A 19,910-nucleotide genomic window follows, 5' to 3' on the forward strand; every position below is an offset into this window, starting at 1 on the left:
TTATTTTTCTTGCTTTAGCTTTTATTTATTGTTTTTTTATATTTTGGTTTAAGATCCGTTAAGATGTTTAGATAAAAGTTAGAAGTTGAATAAAATATTATTAGAATATTATTTTTTAATATTATTATTGTTTTAAAATTTGAAAAAATTGAATTACTTATTATATTTTATATGAAAATTTAAAAAAATTGTGATAATGTAACGTGATAAAACTCTTTCTGCATCCAAATTAGGCTAAGTGTCAAAAAATAGTTACTGTACCAACGCTCGAGACAGCATGTAACACCAACATGGAAAAATGGCAAAAATCCAGAAAAATGGAAAAAAAATGACACAGTGGAGACATGTAAATGAATACATTATGATTGAGAAAAAACTAAACAAGAAAATAAGAAATAAACACTCTAATGTGTGTATATATAAAAATAAAAAAAAAATCAATGTCAAAAGTATTCTGGGTAAAAAAAAAAGATCAAAGAAGTTTCTTTTCTTTATCCATGAAAATGGTGCGTTTCAACGCCCATTGCTTTGCGTTACTGTAAAAACAAAGCACCACGAACTGTGAGAAGCAGAGAAACATAATCACAGCTTCGAAAAGGAAAGGATATCTATTGGGGGGCTGCATGGTTAAGTAAACAATATGAAGAACAACTGAGCACAACATGAGTAAGGTTGTCACAAAGGAATTGAACGAAAGTCTTTCCCTTCGATCTTGCCTTCCGCTTGGCACGTGATAAATAAGGATGAATAGAGCAGACAGTGCAACATATGGCAGAATCAGTTTGTCACGACATAGAAGAGGGAACATAGAGAACAAAGCATAGAATGTGATCCATTTGAGAAGAAAAGGCTCTTCCAGTGCCAAAAGGCTTGCGGGCAGAAGAGGCAGCAAAATTGACTTCTCATGCACTGTAAATTGAAACATCACCCAGCAACAGAAACAATTTACATACAATGGAAAAAGTTACTTAAGAAAAATAATATTAAACCAAAGTGAAAGGAACAATACCTTGAAATGAGAACATATAGAATGAGAATGCACTATTCAGCAGTCCATAAAGGAAACCTTGGTTGCTTGGAGCACGTATCTGCTGAACCATTGAAGGCAAACAAGTAGAAAAAGTAGCACCAAGGCTGAGAAGCTTCAGTGATTGTGTTGTGAACATTCTCTTCCATTTTATAAGAACTGAGGTGGTGCACCAAAAGTTAGCCACATAATCCTCATATATGCCCCTCTCAAAAGGTGCAAGACGAGAGAGAACCTGGGCATCCATCAAGCTTAAGACAGTCAGTCATAAAGATTGGCAAGTCCAAAAATAAACTCAAAAAATAATAATTTATGTTCAGCACCTCATATATCTATACCCTATTTAAGAAATGGTCTTTAGACCACATGGCATCTCCCACAATAAATTCGGGGTGGTGGCTTGTAGATGGTAAGGTCTCAGGTTAAACCCACTGGTTAAACCCACTATGAGTGCATGCATTTTGCTTACCCAGTGCTAGTCCCACCATGCTTGTGAAGAAGTACCACAAAGAACAATGGAGTAAAGTTATTGAGAAATAGAAGAGAATACACAACATCTGCTTACACTTAAAAAGGCTTCCATAGAATGGAGATATGGCCACCAAACAAGAGCAAATGTTCCCAAGACTACTAGGCCCAGTTTTGATACTTCAAGAAGTGGATTCTGGCGCCTAATACATTTTCCAAAAAGATGACTGAAAAATGCAGGTGCAAAATATGCACTCATCTGCAGTAAACCACAATGAAACATTCACCAAAGACAATAAGAGGTCAGGGATGAAGTGCAGGCATAACAAATATTTGCTGACATATTTAATTTGGTAAGGCCCCCATTTATTTCACACACATTTGGCTGTATGGAAGAACATTAGATCAGACAACGTATCTCATAAGAGCATTAATGCATACTCTATAAGACAAAATTTACTAGGCCTTACTTACATAAAAAAAGATTTACTAGGCCTGACACTCAACAATAGGAAAAAAAAAAGGTACAACCCCTTCATCAATCCATGCATTAAGGCATTCCCTACAACTATTAAAGCATATAAACAGAGACCAAATAGCAATAAGGACACATGTAGTCATCCCATTGGAAGTCCAAAGCCACAGAAAATAAAGGAGCCCTTCCCTTCTTTTTTGATGTGAAGTTCAGATGTATACAACATTGCAAACTTGAACAAATCAGCATTGGTAGAACCATTGCACCCACTATAAACAATAGATCATGATGCACGCAAATTTGATTTATAAGAGACCTGTTTATGGTTGAGAGCAAGACTGAACAAGAAACAAGCTACTAGTTCTTTGTTAGAAAGAACAGCAGCAACAGCTCCAACAGTAAGGCCCAAGCTGATACAATTGTACTGACAGAATTAATAAGGATGAGAAATCAAACATTAGTAACTTGTAGTAAGGACCTCAAAATTTTAAAGAGAGAAAAAAAAAGTAAAAAAGCAATGGGAAATTCAGTTTGAAACCTGAAAATGACCATGATCTATTAGCATCAGACACGGATTCAGTAACATAATTGCAATGTGCCATGCTATATCAGTTTTCTGGCCATGTGGGCGGCCAGCATAGTATACAAGGACAAAATAGAAGACTGCAGGAAAGAACATTAGTGCATCAGAGGATAAAACCGTCCACCTCATGAGGAGTTTTCTGCAAGAAAGAGCATAGACAACACCAAGAAGCTCTATCAGTACCACTGGTCAAGGAAATAGAAAATTGAAGCCTGTGAAAAGAATATTAGTTAATAGAAAAGTATGTCTGACGATACAAACCCAAAATAAGATTCATGGCCTCGAGAAGTAAAGAGAGAAACTGATTCAGGATGGAAGAATCTGAGAAATAGACCATGGATATAACTCTGGTAGGCAGTAAGGGGAGGATAGTCTAGTCCCCAATAGCTGAGATCATTGGTTGTGCTGTTACGGTACCATTCCTTAACTGGCAAATTAAGGGTGATCTCCATCCAATGCCTCTGTGCCTCAAAGTCCCCATACTTGGGAGGATTCCCAGCACCAGAATAAGGATGTAACGATACGGCCACTCTCACTAATAATGCAAATAAAGCAATGCACAGAAATGAGGCCGCAATTCCCTTGTGAACCAACCACCACCAAGGATCATCATCAACTGCTTCCTCCTTGTCTTTCATAACCTTCCCTCCCCTACTCTTCTCCATCTGTCTTACACTCTCCAGCCCAAAGCTCGCTAAGATTCCATACTTTTTTCAATAACCAGTATAACACATCCAAAATAAAGCTAAAAGAAGCTATGAAAAGATATCAACCGTTGGATTCCTGTAATACAGTGTATTGGCTCATAACCTGTATGATGAAAATAGGCAGGAGACAAGGTGCCAAGTTAAACTTTCTTGAATCTCACTTTACAGAACAACATAGAACATGAAGCTAAAAAATATGGACATTTCCACTTTCTGGTGACAAAAGAACAGGACGGTAATTGAAATTTCAATTCCATCCAAATTGTGACCATTTTACGCCAAAGAAAAATCGACTCTTAGAAGTGTTCAGCTGAACAGACATTTTCCAACTCGCTTTCCTAGGAATCTTGTGAAGCGATAATACTTCACGTGACATGGCCTTATCCGAACTTTAGCAGAAAATCAAGACCCAGAAAATGAAATATTCTCATGCCTTCAAATCAATTCATGGCAATAATCCGATTGAAAAAACCAAGTAAACAAACGAACCTATCGAGAGTGTGATGCCAAAATATAAGTAAACGACATACCCAGAATCTTAAATAGCACATTACGCGAGTTATAGGCATAGACAACAATAAAAAAGAACTAGAATTTGACCAGGAATCATGGAATGGATCAAATTAACGAAAGTAAAAGACGAACAGTAAGAAGTACTCAAAATCAAGGGAAAAACAGAACAGAGAAAGTAGCGAGCCGAAGTACCAAGTTGGGACGTCATTTTGCCAGATCTCAGAGTCGGAGTAAAATAAAACGGAAAAGCCATGAAGAATTGGCAAAGACACGGATATCCTCTCCTCACCATTTCACCAAAAACATCATGTTCGACAAGCGAGAGCTAAATGGGCCGTTGAAGCCCGATGATACACATTCCATGATTTGTGGGTGCCACGCTAAGACGATTAGTCCAAATGAAGTTTGGGCCATGTAAGCCCGAATTGACACAAAGGCCCCATAATATAATGGGCCAGAATCGTAACTTCACCAACCCGACTAAGTCGGGCTCGGTTCGGTTGGTTTTTGTTATGGGCTATACTGCAAAAATCCGTAAAAAATAAAGGAAAAAAGAAATTTGTGTTTTTACTTTTAAATGCTACTGAACAGAAACAGTGGGGAAGTCCCATAGAGGCGTGGTCGGCAAGATCATGGCGAGCAGCAATGGAGGAGGAGAAGGAAGAGAAGAAGAGGAGCTGCATCGATTGACGGAGCTGAGCAAAAACTTGAAAGAAGGGGAGAGAATTCTTGGGCCAACAAGGAGACCCGACGGTACTCTCCGAAAACCCATCCGGATTAGGGCTGGCTATGTCCCTCAGGAGGAAGTTGGCATTTACCAATCGAAAGGCACCCTGGTACATTCCAGCCCTTCCCCCTTGTTTGGATGCTTAGAAAACTCGGGCATCTCTAGGAAAATCATGGTTTTTTTCGTTATGCGTACACACGTGACACGTGCGTACGCAAAAATAAAACTCATCTACCTATCCAAAGGCTTTTGGATTTATCAATAGTTAAGCATATTATGTGTGTTGAGAGTGTCTAAGCTTATGATTCCGATTCTTATGCTTTGTTTCGTTGTGGAGGAAATCTGTGATTTTTTTAGTTCATTTGGTTGGCGTCAAGAGTGGAATCAGCGAACAAGTTTTTTTCATTTATTTGACTCATAATTTTGCCTTCTTGATTTTCTTAGGGCCTGGCAACAAGAAAGATGCAAGAACTTCTAGTTTAGTTGCCGTTTCTGTTTAGGTTCTTAGCAATTAAACGTGGTATTCGCTGTTTTCTGTGTGTGGAAATTGCCTTTAAAAAGTTAAAAATAAATTTATATATGTACATTGCTTCTTTTTTTGCTTGGTTTCTGGCTCAGCCAAGGAAAAGTATAGGGAAAAAAGGTGTCTTATTTTATGTTCGTTTCTGTTTACAGATTATTAAAAATGTGGAAATTATAGCTCAAGTGAATTAAAGAGTTGTCATAAGCTTAGTTAGAGTTTGAGAATGGAAGAATCACAAATACTCTAAATTCAGCTTACTAATCGCCCCTCGAAGCCAGATTCTTAGGTTTGCTCAGCACGCGGGTTCTTTAGGCGGCTTAGTTATCTCAATGGATTTACGCTTCTGTTGTGGTTCTTGATGCAGTGGAAGAAGGAGATGGCCTCGCAGGTGGGACCTCCAGGTTATGATCCTGAATTGGATGCAAAACCCAAGACTAAGGCAGTTAAGAGGAATGAAAGAAAGAAGGAGAAGCGGCTACAGGTACGTTACTTATCGTTTTTGTGCTGTAATTTCAATTTTTAGTTCATTTATCGTTAAATTTATTTTAGTTCATTTATCGTTAAATGGGTTTTTATAGTTACTATGTTCAAGTGATTGTCTTGGCTTTAGGCAAATCTCTTGAAGAGAAGAACTGGTTTCTTTACTCTCTCGCTTTTTTCCCTTCTAGCATACCAGTGCCAGTTGAGATTAATCTTTACTTAGATTACGGGACCCTTTGGAGATACTTCCTTTGAAGATAAATCTAGTTTTATCCCACAAGATCTTTATGCTTTTACTCCCCAAAGGTTTGCTGTTCTCATATGTAATGCAGTTTATCTTAGGGGGGAAAAAAGAAGAAAAATAAAAAAGAGAGTGAGAGGTACCAAAATTATTGGTGGCTGTCAAGGATAAGAATAGCTATACCCTAATGAAATGGACGGTTACTGAAGAGAAAACGTTATGCAAGTTGAATCCCTAGGATTGGTTAAAACTTAAAGCACTAAGCTCACCCCAAGATATAGTGATGCCTTAAGATATTTTTGTGAAACTCCTTTGATGAGGTAGTGCATCGGCACAAGAACTGAAAAACTGTTTACACTGATCAATGTTGTTGTAAATTAAGATCCTAGTGATCTCATGCAAGTTGCTTGTTTTTGCTGATTTATCCTCCAGGCTGCTCTTGAAAAGGACAAGAATGTGGAACAAGGAGAAGCTGGGGAGATACAAGAGGAAGAAGTCCTACAAGTTGAAGATTTGGGCACTGGGTCGGAATCTGTCAAGCAGTTAGCATCTCAGATGAATGAGCTAACAGTTTCCGTAAATGCCACTATAATTAGCCCCCCCTTGGAAGCTACTGAGGGTTCAAATTCAGGAAATCCAATTCAAGAGATTGATAAACGGATACGAGCACTTAAAAAGAAGGTATAATTCATGCATTTAGCCTTCCCTGCAAATAGAAATGAATATATTTTGTTTCATTTTCAATTACGTGTAACATTTTATTGATCTTGTTATTCTCGATGACTGTATTGGAGTGTCCTTTCGTGTTCTGTTAAAAGATTTGGGTGTCAGTTTGGATAACAATGTATAGGATGTCGATTCATGGGAATGGTAATTAATAATTATCTCCACTAAGCAAGAGAAGAGTGGCCATCTTAGATCTCATTGAATTTTGTGGTGGAGAGAATAGAGGTGTGTTTTACGATCCCCAAATCAAAGAAACTCTGTTCTTTTGAAAGGGAAAAAAAACTAGGGTATTCCAACTGTCTGAATTGAGTGCCTTGATGGACAAGGCACAACTAATTGATGAGGTTGTAATTGTTGTGGGTATACAAGCAAAAGAAGAGATTTAAACCCCTTTTTGTTGGTTCAATTGGAGGGAAGCAAGAGGGAAATTGTTATCACTTAGCTCACATTATTGTTTGTTCATTCCTTCAGATTCGACTTGCAGAAGGACAACAACAGAAAATTGCACAAGATATGAAGCCAGATCAGTTGGACAAATTGACAAAGCTGGAAGGCTTTCGCAAGGAGCTAAAACTTTTGGAGGATAAGAAGGTAGAAATGGCAGCATCATCATAAACAATTGTTTGGGGAGGAGAAACGGATCCTTGATGCTTTCTTTCCTTGATAAAAGATATGAAAGAATCCTTGTAATGGTCGGAAGTGGAAGTTCCATCTATCTAAGATTCGGTTTCTTATCAGCTGTTTTATACCGCATACCGATTGTTCAACCACGCTTGGTTATTCCATACAGTAATTACTAATTATTCATTCCTTTCTCGTTTTCATTGAAATTTTAATCACCTTTTGTTCCACTACTCTTGCTTACACGAACGATCCCCTGCCTGCTTGTTGCACATATCTCATATAAGAAAGTGCAAGAAATTTCTCTACAATATCATGACTCATTTCCCCACACTTAATTAATCATGAAAGAAAAATGCTGAATCTAGTTACGAAAAACAAATAAAAAACTAATTTCTACAAATATCAGTCAATTATTGATATGTTAAAAATCATGAAATTTGACATATTGTTCCTAATCCACTCTCTGACAATTACGTGCTCTCATCCATTACCACAACTAGATGACTACTACACTGGCTGCGTGCCGAAACATATAAATATGCTCTCTCCCGAATTATCTGCAAAACCTATGGTGAACCTTAAAGAAGCGATTAGGCGGATTCAACATCAGAATCATCTGGTTTTTCAATATAAAGCTCCAATTCCTCAGGGTTCCATCTGGCGATCAAGTGAACTCGAAATGTAGCCATCTTGATCCCCAACAAACGCTGTAAACAAGAAAATGGTGGTCAAAGGCGTCAGTTTGTAAGACTTTTATTTTAAGAAGTACAAAAAAAAAAAAGTAGAAGGAAAGACGAGTTGACGAAAACAAAGGAATGTGTAATATTAAGTTGATAGCTTGCAACTCGAAGACCCGAAAACAAAAACAAACAGAGGTGGTGCCTCATTGGACCTGTTCTTCAGGTACGCTTACCTGGAACTTCAGGTACACTTACCTTTCACATCCAATCTTAATATACTCTAGCCAATGCAAAAATGGTTGATTTCAAGTAAAAATAATTAGTTGTGCTGACCACCCACGATACCAACAGAACACCAGAGGCATCAAGGGAATGGTATCATGAATGAGCATGTAATCATGAACTACAGGAAAGACATCCCTATTCCATTCAAAATGGAAACCGAACAAAGAGAAAAGGTATATTCTGGAGTAAGGCATCCACAAACACCATCCAATTCAAAGATGGAGAAACTAATTAACTAGCTGATAAAGCAATAAGACCATAGAACTAACCAATATGCGAGCTGACTCGGGCGACAAGGGCTTTCCCTCCTCACAAACAACAAAATCTGAAACAAGCTCCACATTACCTGCGTGTCATGAATAATATTAATGGATGTTACTGTAGCCATTCACAAGCAAATAAGAGATAGAAGCAGAAAAGAGCAAATGTCCACCTTTGTTCAACCGAACAGGCATCCCTTGCTTGCGTAGGAATGGCTCCATCTCATGCGTAAATTGCTCCAGATGACCTTCCTTAAGCTCCACCTGAAACATCCAAAGTAAAATTTAATTCATTCAAAAAAATAGATTTTTGCGTGGTTGTGGCATAAAAAATGGCATATGACACTGACCTTTTCTGTTGCCATACTTCCTGTCCTTGCAAAGTCATATTCCTCATATTCATTAAATAACCTATTATAGGATTTTAAAAAAAATAAAGATAAAATCATGGATAGTAACTGGGACACCCACACAGGCTGTATACTCAATTAGTTGAGAAATGCAGTCGATTGAATACAAGGCATGGAGAATGAAGAGACATAGGAAGAAAAACAAAAAAAATTTAGCTATGCCTTGAGCATCCTAAAATCACTGAATTGAAAACTTTAACTACCTGTCCTATTATCACCTTTACTTGGCAACAAAGATCCGGGATAGGAGGTTTACCTTTCAACCTCTTCTTTTGGCAAATTGGTAAAACAAATCCCAGTATCTCCACGTAGAAGCTAGGAAAAAAATGTCAGAAAAGGCAAAAAACAAGCGATGTATAACTAAAAGGACAAATAGAGCAGTAATAATTATTGCCCCCATGAAAGAGAGAGTGCTTACTTTTGAGACTTTGTGAATGCCAGGTGTAATCTCATCGGCAGCAGACCGACCGAGAGAAACCTGCATGACTTTGTTTGACCCAAGGAAAAATCTGACAAAATCATAATAAAAGAATTCATAATAAATATATAAATTCATGAAATTTATAAGATAAGAAAATAAGTACAATGAATGAAGAACTAACTAAATAGATTTTTCATAATGACAACTTGGAAACGCTCCTTGAAACTAAGCCATTTCCTCATGTTCAAGATGCCTTCTAGGCTCCCAAGCCAATATTTAAGGAATAGAGATATAACACCGCCTTTTGAACTTCTAAACCAGCAGAAGTATAAATGCAAAACAGTTTCAGATACATTTAATATTTATTTTCTTATAGGTAATCAATAAGTTTTATAAAGAAAAGTAGACAAAGCCCAAGTACACAGGGAGAGATACATTTAATCGTTATGATAAATCCAAGTGTGTACTGCACATAACTGAGCTGGAAGAAGTCCCACTTGATATTGTTGAATCACCAATATCAAACTACCCAAACGACCAAATTTAACCCCATCAAATGAAGCAAAAGATGAGCACAAGAGTTTCTCCGAGAAACAAACAGATTTAACATCTCCAACACCCCGCTTAAACAGAATATTTCTCAGTGAAGATTTTCCACAAAAAAATCAACAGAGAAGTATTTCTATTTTTTTTCCTTCAAATACATATAACTTAACAGGACTTTCATCTAAAAAAAAACCACTTTAGTCGCATAAAAACAACAATAACAACAAACTAACTGGATTTAAAGCATGTACAGCACAGGAAAGAGATTAATCAAAGGAAGCCGAACTTTATGAAAGCAAAGGCAACAACTTTACCTACTGGTGGACTTGAGCTGCTCTCTGAACTCCTTGAACTTGAGGTTTCTCATGTTCTCGAAAGAGAACACATAAACAGAACTGTAATTCTCGGCGGCATGCCTTATTGCATTCACGATCGCTTCTTTATGTTCCCTCCCCTTCTTCTTCGTCTTCGACAGCGTAACTGCGTTTCATATATTCCACGATTTTTTTCTAATTACTTATTTTGAAGCCTAAAGTTCCTCGGGTTCCAAACAGACCATAAGCCAGATAGGGTATATCTATAAATATATATATTTATAGATTAGAGAGAGGGGGAGAGAGAGAGAGAGAGAGAGAGAGAGGGCGGACCAGGTCGATTGCGCTTGGACTTTGGCATTTCGGTGCTTGTGTGGGGTGGCTCCTTCCTTGGCTCTCTGCTTTCTGCCTTGTAATTCAGCGTCTGTAGAACACTTTCCTGGTTCCTTCGAATCCTTTGAGGCGGGCGTCTGGCTCGGTCTCGCACCCTCCTAGGGTTTATATGGCAGGTAGGAATACCGAGAATTGGAGAGGGCTAATAGATCCGGGTTACGAGTGACCCGGATCAATTTTAGACCAAGATGATTTTAGTCTAATATGTTTTATCAAATTATGTATATTTATGAATTTATGATATAATATATTACGAAATTTATTTCTATAGAATCGTTTTAACCTGTCATCTATATATTTTTTTAATAAGAAATGATAGATGCAGTTTTGAGTACGCACATATCATGTAATCACTTTAAAAAAAAGTAAATAAATATAAAATTTACATAAAAATAATAATTTTTTAATAATATATCTTTTTTTTTTTAAAACGATTGTATGACGCTAGTACACTCAATGAGTGTATGTAGCATTACTTTTTTTTAATACATATATATAATATAATTAAAACTTTAATGATTTTTATTGTGCCGCTCTTTTCTTCCAAATATCATTATGAAAAATTCTATACACCATACTATCATCTCACTTTTATCTTACTAAATATGATGTAGCACATTTATCATCATTAAATGATCATTTATTACATATTTTTTTATTATCTAATGATGATAAATGTATCACATATTACTTAGTATAATCAAAATAGGATGAGAGTGTGGTGTATAACATTATTCATCATCATTTTGCGATTCAAAAACTTTATACCTAAAATTTAATATGTGGATACGCAGAATAAATCTTGAGAGCAGCCACTGTGCAGCTGCATCCGGTGCACACCTGACGTGTCCGAAACGACGTGTTTCATTGAGTGACTAACTGCGTCTATGGATCCCTTTACGTTTTGAGTTCATTTCCTTTTGAGAGAGAGAGAGAGAGAGAGACGATGAGAGAGAGAGCCACTAATGAGACAGGGGAAGAGAGAAGCCGTCTAGTATATTTTGCACAAAAAAAAAAAACATAAAGATCAGAAGTAGTCACGTAGTGTGTGCAATGTGTGCACAGTTACAGTGACTGCTTTGTAGCACTACTCATATACGAAATAACAACTAACTTTTAATTCGAAAAAGTATTATAGAATCTCGTTTATCATATCAAAATTATCAAAATTTGCTTTTGAGAAAAAACAAAAAACTAAGTTCATTTTTCTTTTCGAGCTTTGCTATTCATTATTTCCACACACCACTCATTTTTATTTTTTTATTTTAAAAAAATTATTTTATTTTTCTTAAACTAATTAAATTTTTCTACTCATTATTCACATGCTACACATTTGATACATGAAAAAATAAATAAATATAGTGTGTTTCGTGTAAAGATGATGAATAAATTTTTTTGTTTTTTTAAATAATTGGACGAGACTTCCACATCCTTAAAATTGTAAAAATCATTTTATTTTTCAGACAAGTGATCAATTAGATCATTAGTTCAAACCCTAAAATGATTCACAGCGTAAGAGACAAATGCAGCTGATAAAAGCATTGCTACTAATCAACCTACACCACAAGGTAAGCTTTTCAAGTCATAATTGGATTCAATCTATGATCCTCTGAACAATGCCAGATGGAGAAGAAAGCAAATTGCATGTTTACATGGACAAATTCTGCAGTAATATAATTTTAATTGAAAACAACAGGAGGATTAAAGGTAATTAGGAAATTACATGTAAAAGAATACATAAGAGGGGAAGAAAAACCATCTTTCCACCTCTCATCATCAACCTGGCTATTCTACCGCACAAGTCATGCAACAAAACAAATGAGTAATCCATGCGAATGTGTGGAGTCAAATCCTTTACGTTATTTTCTAATTTCTTTTCCCTACTGAAACTATATACCTGAGAAACTTTTCCTATTCCTCCCTCCTTTCTCTAGTACCATTTTGATCTATCACAGATCCCTAATGGCTTCTCTACGTCTGCGTCTCCTACCTGATCGTCCCAATAATACTCTGCCATGTCGACGGAGACGGCTAACCAGTGACATGCCACCATCATCGCCGCCACCATCATCATTGCTGTTATTATTGTCGTCTTGATCGGAGGAATCCAATCCACCAACAGGAGAGGGGTGGTGATTCTGGTGAACGCTAACAGCATTCTGATCTGATCCATGATGAAAGGTTCTCTCAGGATGCCTCAGCCGTCTACTAAGGTCATTCCCTGATGGTCCAAACGCATGCAACAGAAGAAATACATTCACCAGATTACTATCAAAGCCAACCTCAAGACCCCTATTCCTCTCTGCAGCATTTACATCAAAGCCCCCATCCTCTTCATCTGTATCAAAACCATGCCGATTACTTTCTATAACATAATCTCCAAAAACCATTGCCCCCGGCATTGTTGACCTTATTGTGCTGATCACATCATCCCGCTCCCTCTCCCGCTCAAGCCGTCTCCATTTCTGTTCGAGTATGGGATCCACTTCGCGCGGCCGTGCAGAGGGGTGCTCCACCCTAACATGTTTCCGCAGCTCCTTGTAATTTCCAACAAATGAGCAATTATCCTGCATGCAGCTTCTCTTTTTCTCATTTAGAAATTCTCGTGCAAGTTCAACCACAGTCCAACCTTTAACCTGGCCCCTGCAAAGGGGGCAGGCAAGCTCGGTGGCCTCACACCTCTCGATGGGCAAACTGGAATCTGGTACCACAATGGGATTATTGATGGAGCCATGCATATGTTGTCCATCATTCGATGAGATTGTTTTGCAATATGCTTTTTTGTACTGGTCAAGGCAGTTGGAGTACCGAAAGCTAGTTCCACACATGTACGGACGGCAACCCTTGTCATGAGAGGAACAGAGGAGAAGAACAGCATTGTGAGGGCACTCCATACACACAGAACATGTCACATCTTCCCAGTCTTTTTTATCCAAAGCCTTGGAGCATTTCTTAGGACACAAGTCCACTGAAATATCCAAGTTGTAAGAAGGCAGTGGATATGGAGTTACCCTGGATTGCCGAGAAGAAATTCTGCGCCGTCCTCTGCTACCATTCACCATTTCCAATCTACACCAGAAAAACCACATCGCAACATATTATGAAAATAAGGTTGCCAATTACAGGCAAAACATTTACTTATGAACAAGAATCAAATTCAGTAATTTTCATGCTGATTTGGAATGATTGATCAAAACTGTCAAAGCATTTCAGTTCTCCGCTTTAATTGTTCACCATTCCACCCCATAACAAGGAATTAGAACAGTGTCAAAAAGGAGTTACCAAGCGTCGCAAAATTTTATCTAAATCAATTATTCGAGTATTTTTGCCACAAGCAATATAGATAGAAAATAATAGTCATTTTACAACAGGTTAATGTAATTGAACTCTGGTCACAAGCAATGTGACACCAGCAGCAATCTTCCTCAAAACAGCCTTCCAAAAGACTTAAGTTTAAAGTGAAATAAGATTATCAGTTTCTAACTTTACCTATCAGTTCCCAGTTTCCTTGGGAGAGAGTGATTGGAGAGTGACGTCTTCTTTGAGAGTGACATTTTTTGTGTGGAAGGCAATATGAGGAAAAAAAAGAGGGAAAAGATATTGATGTTTAATAACCCATGGAAACAGAATATCATTGCAGTTGCATGGATTGATGCTGTATATATAAGAAGAATGTCCAAACCTTTGAAGATAGGGAACTGCACGGGTAGAACTGAAAAAAATTGTTCTCAACTCCCTCTACACATGGATAGGAGCTCATAATGGTTTGCTTTCTCTAATTTGTCTAAGGCCTGGTTTGGTTTCACAAACCTTTGAAACCATCTCATCTCATCACATCTCATCTCAGCATCCAAACACCATTCAAACACAAACATTTTTCAATTTTAGATTTTACCAAATTTAAATTTAAACTTTTTCATCTAATCATTACAACTTTCCCAATCTTCCAAACAAAACACACAAAAAATTCAACTTTTTCAAATTTCAAAACAAAAATAATATTAAAAAAAGATATTCTAACCCACCCTATTTTTTCTTTATAATTTTTTTATTCAACTTTTTCTCTTCTTTTTCAAAACTCCATAAAAATCTTAACTCAAACCATCTCACTACTATTCACAAATTATCTCACTACTATTCACAAATTTCTCATCTCATCTCATCTATGTAACCAAACGAGGCCTAAGTTTTTGAGCTGTTGTTTCTCTCTTTCTCCCAAACAGGGAGTTCTCTTCAATTTGTGTATACTTCTCGTGTACAAGGGTTGCGCCGCCTCCGTGTTTTTATAATGAGATTAGATTACTTGCATAAAAAGTCATATAGAAAGGCCCTCAAGAAGCCCAACAGAGTTCTACAATCTAGCACAATCAACGCTCCAACATCAGCATCACATGGATTGCTCACCAAGAAGATTCTGATAGTTAATTTTGATAACCTCTAAGCCTAGCAAAATGCTTCATTAAAAATTAACCATTTTATTTCAACAGCTTCCTAGATTCCCATGGTATGAATGCTCCAACATCAGCATCACATAGAGCTCAACAGGCAGATTCCCACAGTTAATTCAAGTGAGTGATTCACTTGATCTCTCACCCAGGAAACCGATAATGTTAAAGTCACCACCTATGCACCACAAGTACATTCCACAAGCCAATTAATCCCAAAGCATTCTTCTATCACCATCAATGTTAGGGCCAAAGGGGGCATATAGCTAAAGTACGATGCTAGAGGAAATTTCTATAGCATCGAATGTAGTGGTAAGTGGATACCTTCCTGTGTATTTAATAGAAATTCTGGACACTTTGCTCGAAGTTTTCCCCTTTTCCTTGATGAGAGAAATTACTCCAATGGCAGTAGAAAATTTAGGATCGAGCACTATATCGCACCAGAGAAAAATAAAACATATAGAATTAGCCTCATAAATATAAATAGCAAAGGTAATAAACGTGGAATAAGGAGGCTCGATGCACAAGAAAAATGAGCTATAAGAATTGAACCTTTCAAACACGTAACCAATAAAATTCTCAAATCAAAATACAACTACAAACAACATGCTAGCCAGCCCCCACTTCCCTCTCAATCAATGGCTTTCCTATTTCTATCATTTACGCACACAATCAAATACAAGGAAAGACATTTTATTCGAAAGTAGCCAGAGAACTTTCCAAACTTTGCAAGGCCAAAAGCCTAGAAACCCACTAACAAGCGTAATTTTGATCCAAACCCTGCCCTGCTAATTATACTTCACAATATTCTAAATTTCACAGGTTCAATTATCCATGCACTAGCAAGTTTATATTAACCCATCAACACCCAAAGAGCACGCATTTCCCAGCCCCATATCGCTTACAAATTAATAGAAGAGTCTTAAAACCCTTAAATTGGCTCTTTAAACCACAAGATCATCTCACATTTCCAGGCATTTGATGACTCTAAGCTCACGCTGGACAAGGTAAGTAGTGTGGTTGCCTCCATATAAACCTTTCCCGCTACCATATGGAAAATAATGTCTCGGCTGGTGTCCTAAATCTATGCCAGTGAGTAGAAAATACACAGACGGGGATTCTATGATAACATCGAGAGAGTAGGCGCACCAGAAAACAAATTAAACTCATTTCTTTCGTGAGCATTGTGATAAACAAGAAGGAAAGAATACCATCTTATCTCAAAGAATATAAAAACACCAAAAGGATGAAAACTCCCAAGCTATCATTATTGAAGAGAGCCATATTATACAGCACTCAACTGAAGTATCAAACGGTAAAATACAAAATCAAAGAAAATCAACAGCACATAACTCAAATTATATAAAGAGGTTGTTATGCATAAATATACTAGAGAGACCAATGAATCTCCAGAAATATAATCACTCACAAGGTAACATCAACTGGTAAAAGAGGTGGCAATATTCTGTGCACTTTTATTTTCATTTGGTAATTACAAGAAAAACTGAAAAATCCCAACATGTACGAACCAGCAATCAAATGACCAGAAGTAAGGCAAAGCGCTAAAGTTTGAATGGCCCAATTTGACAAAGAAATGAGCATATACAAAGAATAGACCGAATTCCGAGCATAATTTCGGTCAATCCAACAAAGACCAACCTGCCTCGCACTTCGGGCAAATCTAGATCGTAGAGTCGATTGCAAAAACTAAAGTACGTCTGATAACACCAAAAACGATGCAAGATAAGAGACTTAAGTACGAATTGCCTAGGAGAAACAACGTGCATCGCCAATGAATCACGCGAAATAGACAGTTGATGAATTAATAAAATAATAAATGATGAGATACCATTAGATGTGGCACATGGACGGTTCCTTTATCCGTCGGCGATCCAAAATAATATTACTTTATTAAAAAAAAATAAAAGAGATGAAGAGTGAGAGAGTAAACGTATACCGAACGACTTAGTTAAATAAAAAATAACAGGAAGTTTTGTTGAAAAGCTACCCGTGTTTGTGAGCCGAGAAAACAAGGGAAAATGAGAAATTGAAAACGGAAATGGAGTATCAAATACAATTTAAAATAAAGAAGTTAAATATATTAGAGAGAGAGGAGAGGAATCAAGAAAGCGCCGTACCCGAAATTGCAGTTCAGAATTGGGGATCGGACAACGAAGATAAGAAATTTGGATAGAGGGAGATTAGGGTATTGAAGAAAAATCAAAGGCGAAGAAATCGAGGGCAGAGAGTTAGAGAAAGAGAGTTGAAGGGCGAGACAGGAGGACCCTTCTCATCTCCATTTCTTTCTTCGTGTCCGCGGAACTACCGAGAGAGAGATAGACGGAGAAGGCGTTTTATCGGATTCGTGGGGTTGGAGTCATTGCTACGCTAACTCTCTATCTGGCTCTGACCTCAGAGATAGAGAGACAGAGAGAGAGAGAAAATAGGGAATATTTCTGAGACTTCAGAGGTGGGGTGGCGAGATGCGAATGGGGGCTACTGCACGCGCTGGTGTGGAGAGTGAAGGGAACGCTCCCTTCTAGTGGGGGTAAGGTCACGTGCTGTGACGTAGAGTTAGTGCACGTGCCTTCTGATTAATCATAAAGTGACAAAAATAATTATAAATAAATAAATAGAAATCAAAATGAAAATAAAACAACAATATAAATTGAATACTAGTAAAGGGCAAACACGTGCATTGCACGTGTGCCAGTTGCAAAAATATGAAAAATATTTTTAAAAATAAGAATTTTTTATAAAAATATGTAATAATAAAAAATAGATTAATATATATAAATATGAAATGTAATAATTTTGTCTATATTTTAAAATTTTTTCATTTATCATAAAAAGTATTACACATATTATCTGCAGAATATCCATGATTATAACATAAGAATTTTCACAAACACATTTATAGCTATACAATTTTCTATTACAGATCCAAAGCGATTATTGGAGTTGATGCGCTATCATCATACGTTTCTAAATAAACTTGATATCTAAAAATAGTAAATAAATTATTATTTATTATTTTTTCACATTCAGTTGTTTTGTTGCAATTTTTACGACATGTAATAAAATGGTTGATGTAATAAAATTTAAGTATATACACAGTCTAAAATCTAAAACACAAATATTGGATTTATCAAAATATTATTCAAAAGTAAGTAAGACAAATATCTTAAGTTTTGAGCTTTATTCTTTTTTCTAAATTCCAATTTTTATCTCACTTGTGACAACGTTTAAAATCCTCTATATCGTCGAGTAACTCTGTGATAGCTTGGTCAATTGTCTCGAGGCGTTCCAAGATGAAGGGCTTGGGCAAGCTTATAACCATTTTAAGCACAATCCTTTCTGAAGGAGTTGCTGTCATTTTGTAATTTTCCATCGAGATTTTCTAATTTTATTACAACTTTTACCATTCTGGATGGGGAATGGTAGTGAAAATTACCACAGTGAGATTTCAATAAATCTTAATAAATAAACAAATAATATACTACATATAAAAGTAAACACAAAAAAATATATGGACATGTATGCATGACATAAAACTTTGAGTGTATGCATCGTAGACTTTTCTTATAAAAATAATATTTTTCATCTTATTTTTAAACCACTTTTTTTTCTTTTATTTTTCTTTTTGCAACTATAATTATTGGCTTTTATTTTGATTTAATTATTATTATATTTGGCATTTATTTTTAAGTGGATGGTTGTTTTATCTTATTTTAAGTAATTATGTTCTAATTTTTTTCATCTCTATTATTTTCCTTTTTGAGTTTGGGCTTTTTGTAGTGGTTTTATAGTGATTTATTTTGGTTGGGCTTTGTGTGTGTGTGACACTTAGGGCCCAGCCTATATGAGATAAAAGGGAAGCCCAGCCCCAATGGAAACGGCGCTGTTTTGGCACTGCTAAAGCTAAACGACACATATGTGAAGTCCAACCGAGACCCAAAACGGCATTGTCTTCATAAAAAAAAATCATAACTCTACAACCAATCGTATAAATACATCCTTACGAATTCGCCTTTCTCATTCCACCTCCTTTAGAGTCTTCTTCCTCCTCTCTCTCTCTCACCCTCTATTTCTTTTTTTCACCTTTCTTCCTCTCCTTCTATCGTCTCTTCCCTTTCCATCTACCCTCTCTCTTCTCTCATCTTGTTCTCAACAAAGAAACAAAATTCATCAAGTGTTATTTGTTTAATCTCTGTCTTTATTTTATTTTCTCGCACATTTTATTTTGAAACCCTACGAATTCGAGGTTTTATTTTTTAGATATGAAGGAAAAAATTTTACTTTCTTCCGTCTGATATGTAATGGTTTGGTATTTTTCGTTTGTTTCATCTACTTCTGTTGCCATTTATTTATTTGTTGCACTTTACTTCTTAGCATTTTTTCTCGACTCCTCCTTCCCATTTTATATCTTGCATCTGTAGCTATATGAATACATGTTATTCATTTCCTACAAGCCTGACTTGATTTACATTTATTTTTTCTATTATTTTTATTTCCTTAAAGATCCAAACAGATCTTCACACACTTGAAGAGACCATGTTCAAATTTGTGTTCTCAGTTTTCTTTTTTCGATTTATGTTTATTTTTTGTTTTTATGGAATCGTCTGAAATGAGTTCTCTTAAACTTGTGTATTTATTTTTTAGATCTATTGTTCATTTTTGTTTTTTATATTGTGCATGTTTATTTGTGTTGTGCATGTTTTTTTATGTCTCCCGTTGTCTTTCAATATCTGTCTCTTTGATCACAGCGGCCTGTCTCACATTTATAGTCTCCTTCGTCCAACATAAATAATGAATACGGCATACATTGCTTGCCACTTCACTATAGATCTGACAATTTTTTGCTTCAAATCTATTGTCCTATATATTTCGATTTCATTTTGTTATATTTATTTTTTAGATTTATTTTTTTTCTTTCTATTCTAAACTTGGCAGATCTAGACATTTCATTTTAGATCACACAAATTTTACTTCAAATGCATTGTTTTTTGTGTGTTTATCTTTATAAACTGGACATATTCTAGATCAGAAAAACTTTGATTGA

General features: G+C 36.3%; 4 protein-coding genes across 7 annotated transcripts; 1 reads left to right on the forward strand and 3 right to left on the reverse strand.

Moving 5' to 3' along the window:
* Nucleotides 1–341: 341 nt before the first annotated feature.
* Nucleotides 342–4,049, reverse strand: LOC109013415 (probable dolichyl pyrophosphate Man9GlcNAc2 alpha-1,3-glucosyltransferase). The gene is made up of 7 exons (XM_018995496.2): nucleotides 3,966–4,049; nucleotides 2,815–3,363; nucleotides 2,509–2,692; nucleotides 2,287–2,394; nucleotides 1,593–1,754; nucleotides 1,010–1,262; nucleotides 342–909 (listed from the first exon to the last, which is right to left on the reverse strand). Exons 2-7 carry the CDS (start codon nucleotides 3,216–3,218, stop codon nucleotides 473–475), a joined length of 1,548 nt encoding a protein of 515 aa, XP_018851041.1. The 5' UTR covers nucleotides 3,219–3,363; nucleotides 3,966–4,049; the 3' UTR covers nucleotides 342–472.
* Nucleotides 4,050–4,347: 298 nt separating this feature from the next.
* On the forward strand, nucleotides 4,348–7,321 carry LOC109013417 (partner of Y14 and mago-like). The gene is made up of 4 exons (XM_018995503.2): nucleotides 4,348–4,609; nucleotides 5,388–5,504; nucleotides 6,177–6,425; nucleotides 6,942–7,321. Exons 1-4 carry the CDS (start codon nucleotides 4,406–4,408, stop codon nucleotides 7,083–7,085), a joined length of 714 nt encoding a protein of 237 aa, XP_018851048.1. The 5' UTR covers nucleotides 4,348–4,405; the 3' UTR covers nucleotides 7,086–7,321.
* Nucleotides 7,322–7,404: 83 nt separating this feature from the next.
* LOC109013418 (mRNA turnover protein 4 homolog) lies at nucleotides 7,405–10,593 on the reverse strand. Its single transcript, XM_018995504.2, has 8 exons — nucleotides 10,344–10,593; nucleotides 10,011–10,176; nucleotides 9,148–9,238; nucleotides 8,986–9,044; nucleotides 8,670–8,730; nucleotides 8,493–8,583; nucleotides 8,329–8,405; nucleotides 7,405–7,801 (listed from the first exon to the last, which is right to left on the reverse strand). The coding sequence occupies exons 1-8, from the start codon at nucleotides 10,369–10,371 to the stop codon at nucleotides 7,685–7,687; spliced, it is 690 nt and encodes a 229-aa protein (XP_018851049.1). The 5' UTR covers nucleotides 10,372–10,593; the 3' UTR covers nucleotides 7,405–7,684.
* Nucleotides 10,594–11,977: 1,384 nt separating this feature from the next.
* Nucleotides 11,978–17,339, reverse strand: LOC109013416. 4 transcript variants are annotated; one of them, XM_018995499.2, is made up of 3 exons: nucleotides 16,987–17,339; nucleotides 15,173–15,278; nucleotides 11,978–13,472 (listed from the first exon to the last, which is right to left on the reverse strand). In XM_018995499.2, the coding sequence occupies exon 3, from the start codon at nucleotides 13,463–13,465 to the stop codon at nucleotides 12,353–12,355; it is 1,113 nt and encodes a 370-aa protein (XP_018851044.1). In that variant the 5' UTR covers nucleotides 13,466–13,472; nucleotides 15,173–15,278; nucleotides 16,987–17,339; the 3' UTR covers nucleotides 11,978–12,352. The 4 variants fall into 4 exon arrangements, with proteins under 4 accessions (XP_018851044.1, XP_035542343.1, XP_018851047.1 ...); XM_035686450.1 differs by lacking the exon at nucleotides 16,987–17,339 and adding an exon at nucleotides 16,508–16,738; XM_018995502.2 differs by lacking the exon at nucleotides 15,173–15,278 and having other exon boundaries at nucleotides 16,987–17,278.
* Between the last annotated feature and the right edge of the window lie 2,571 nt (nucleotides 17,340–19,910).

Source organism: Juglans regia, chromosome 16 (genome assembly GCF_001411555.2).
Source record: "Juglans regia cultivar Chandler chromosome 16, Walnut 2.0, whole genome shotgun sequence".
NCBI classification, from domain to species: domain Eukaryota; kingdom Viridiplantae; phylum Streptophyta; class Magnoliopsida; order Fagales; family Juglandaceae; genus Juglans; species Juglans regia.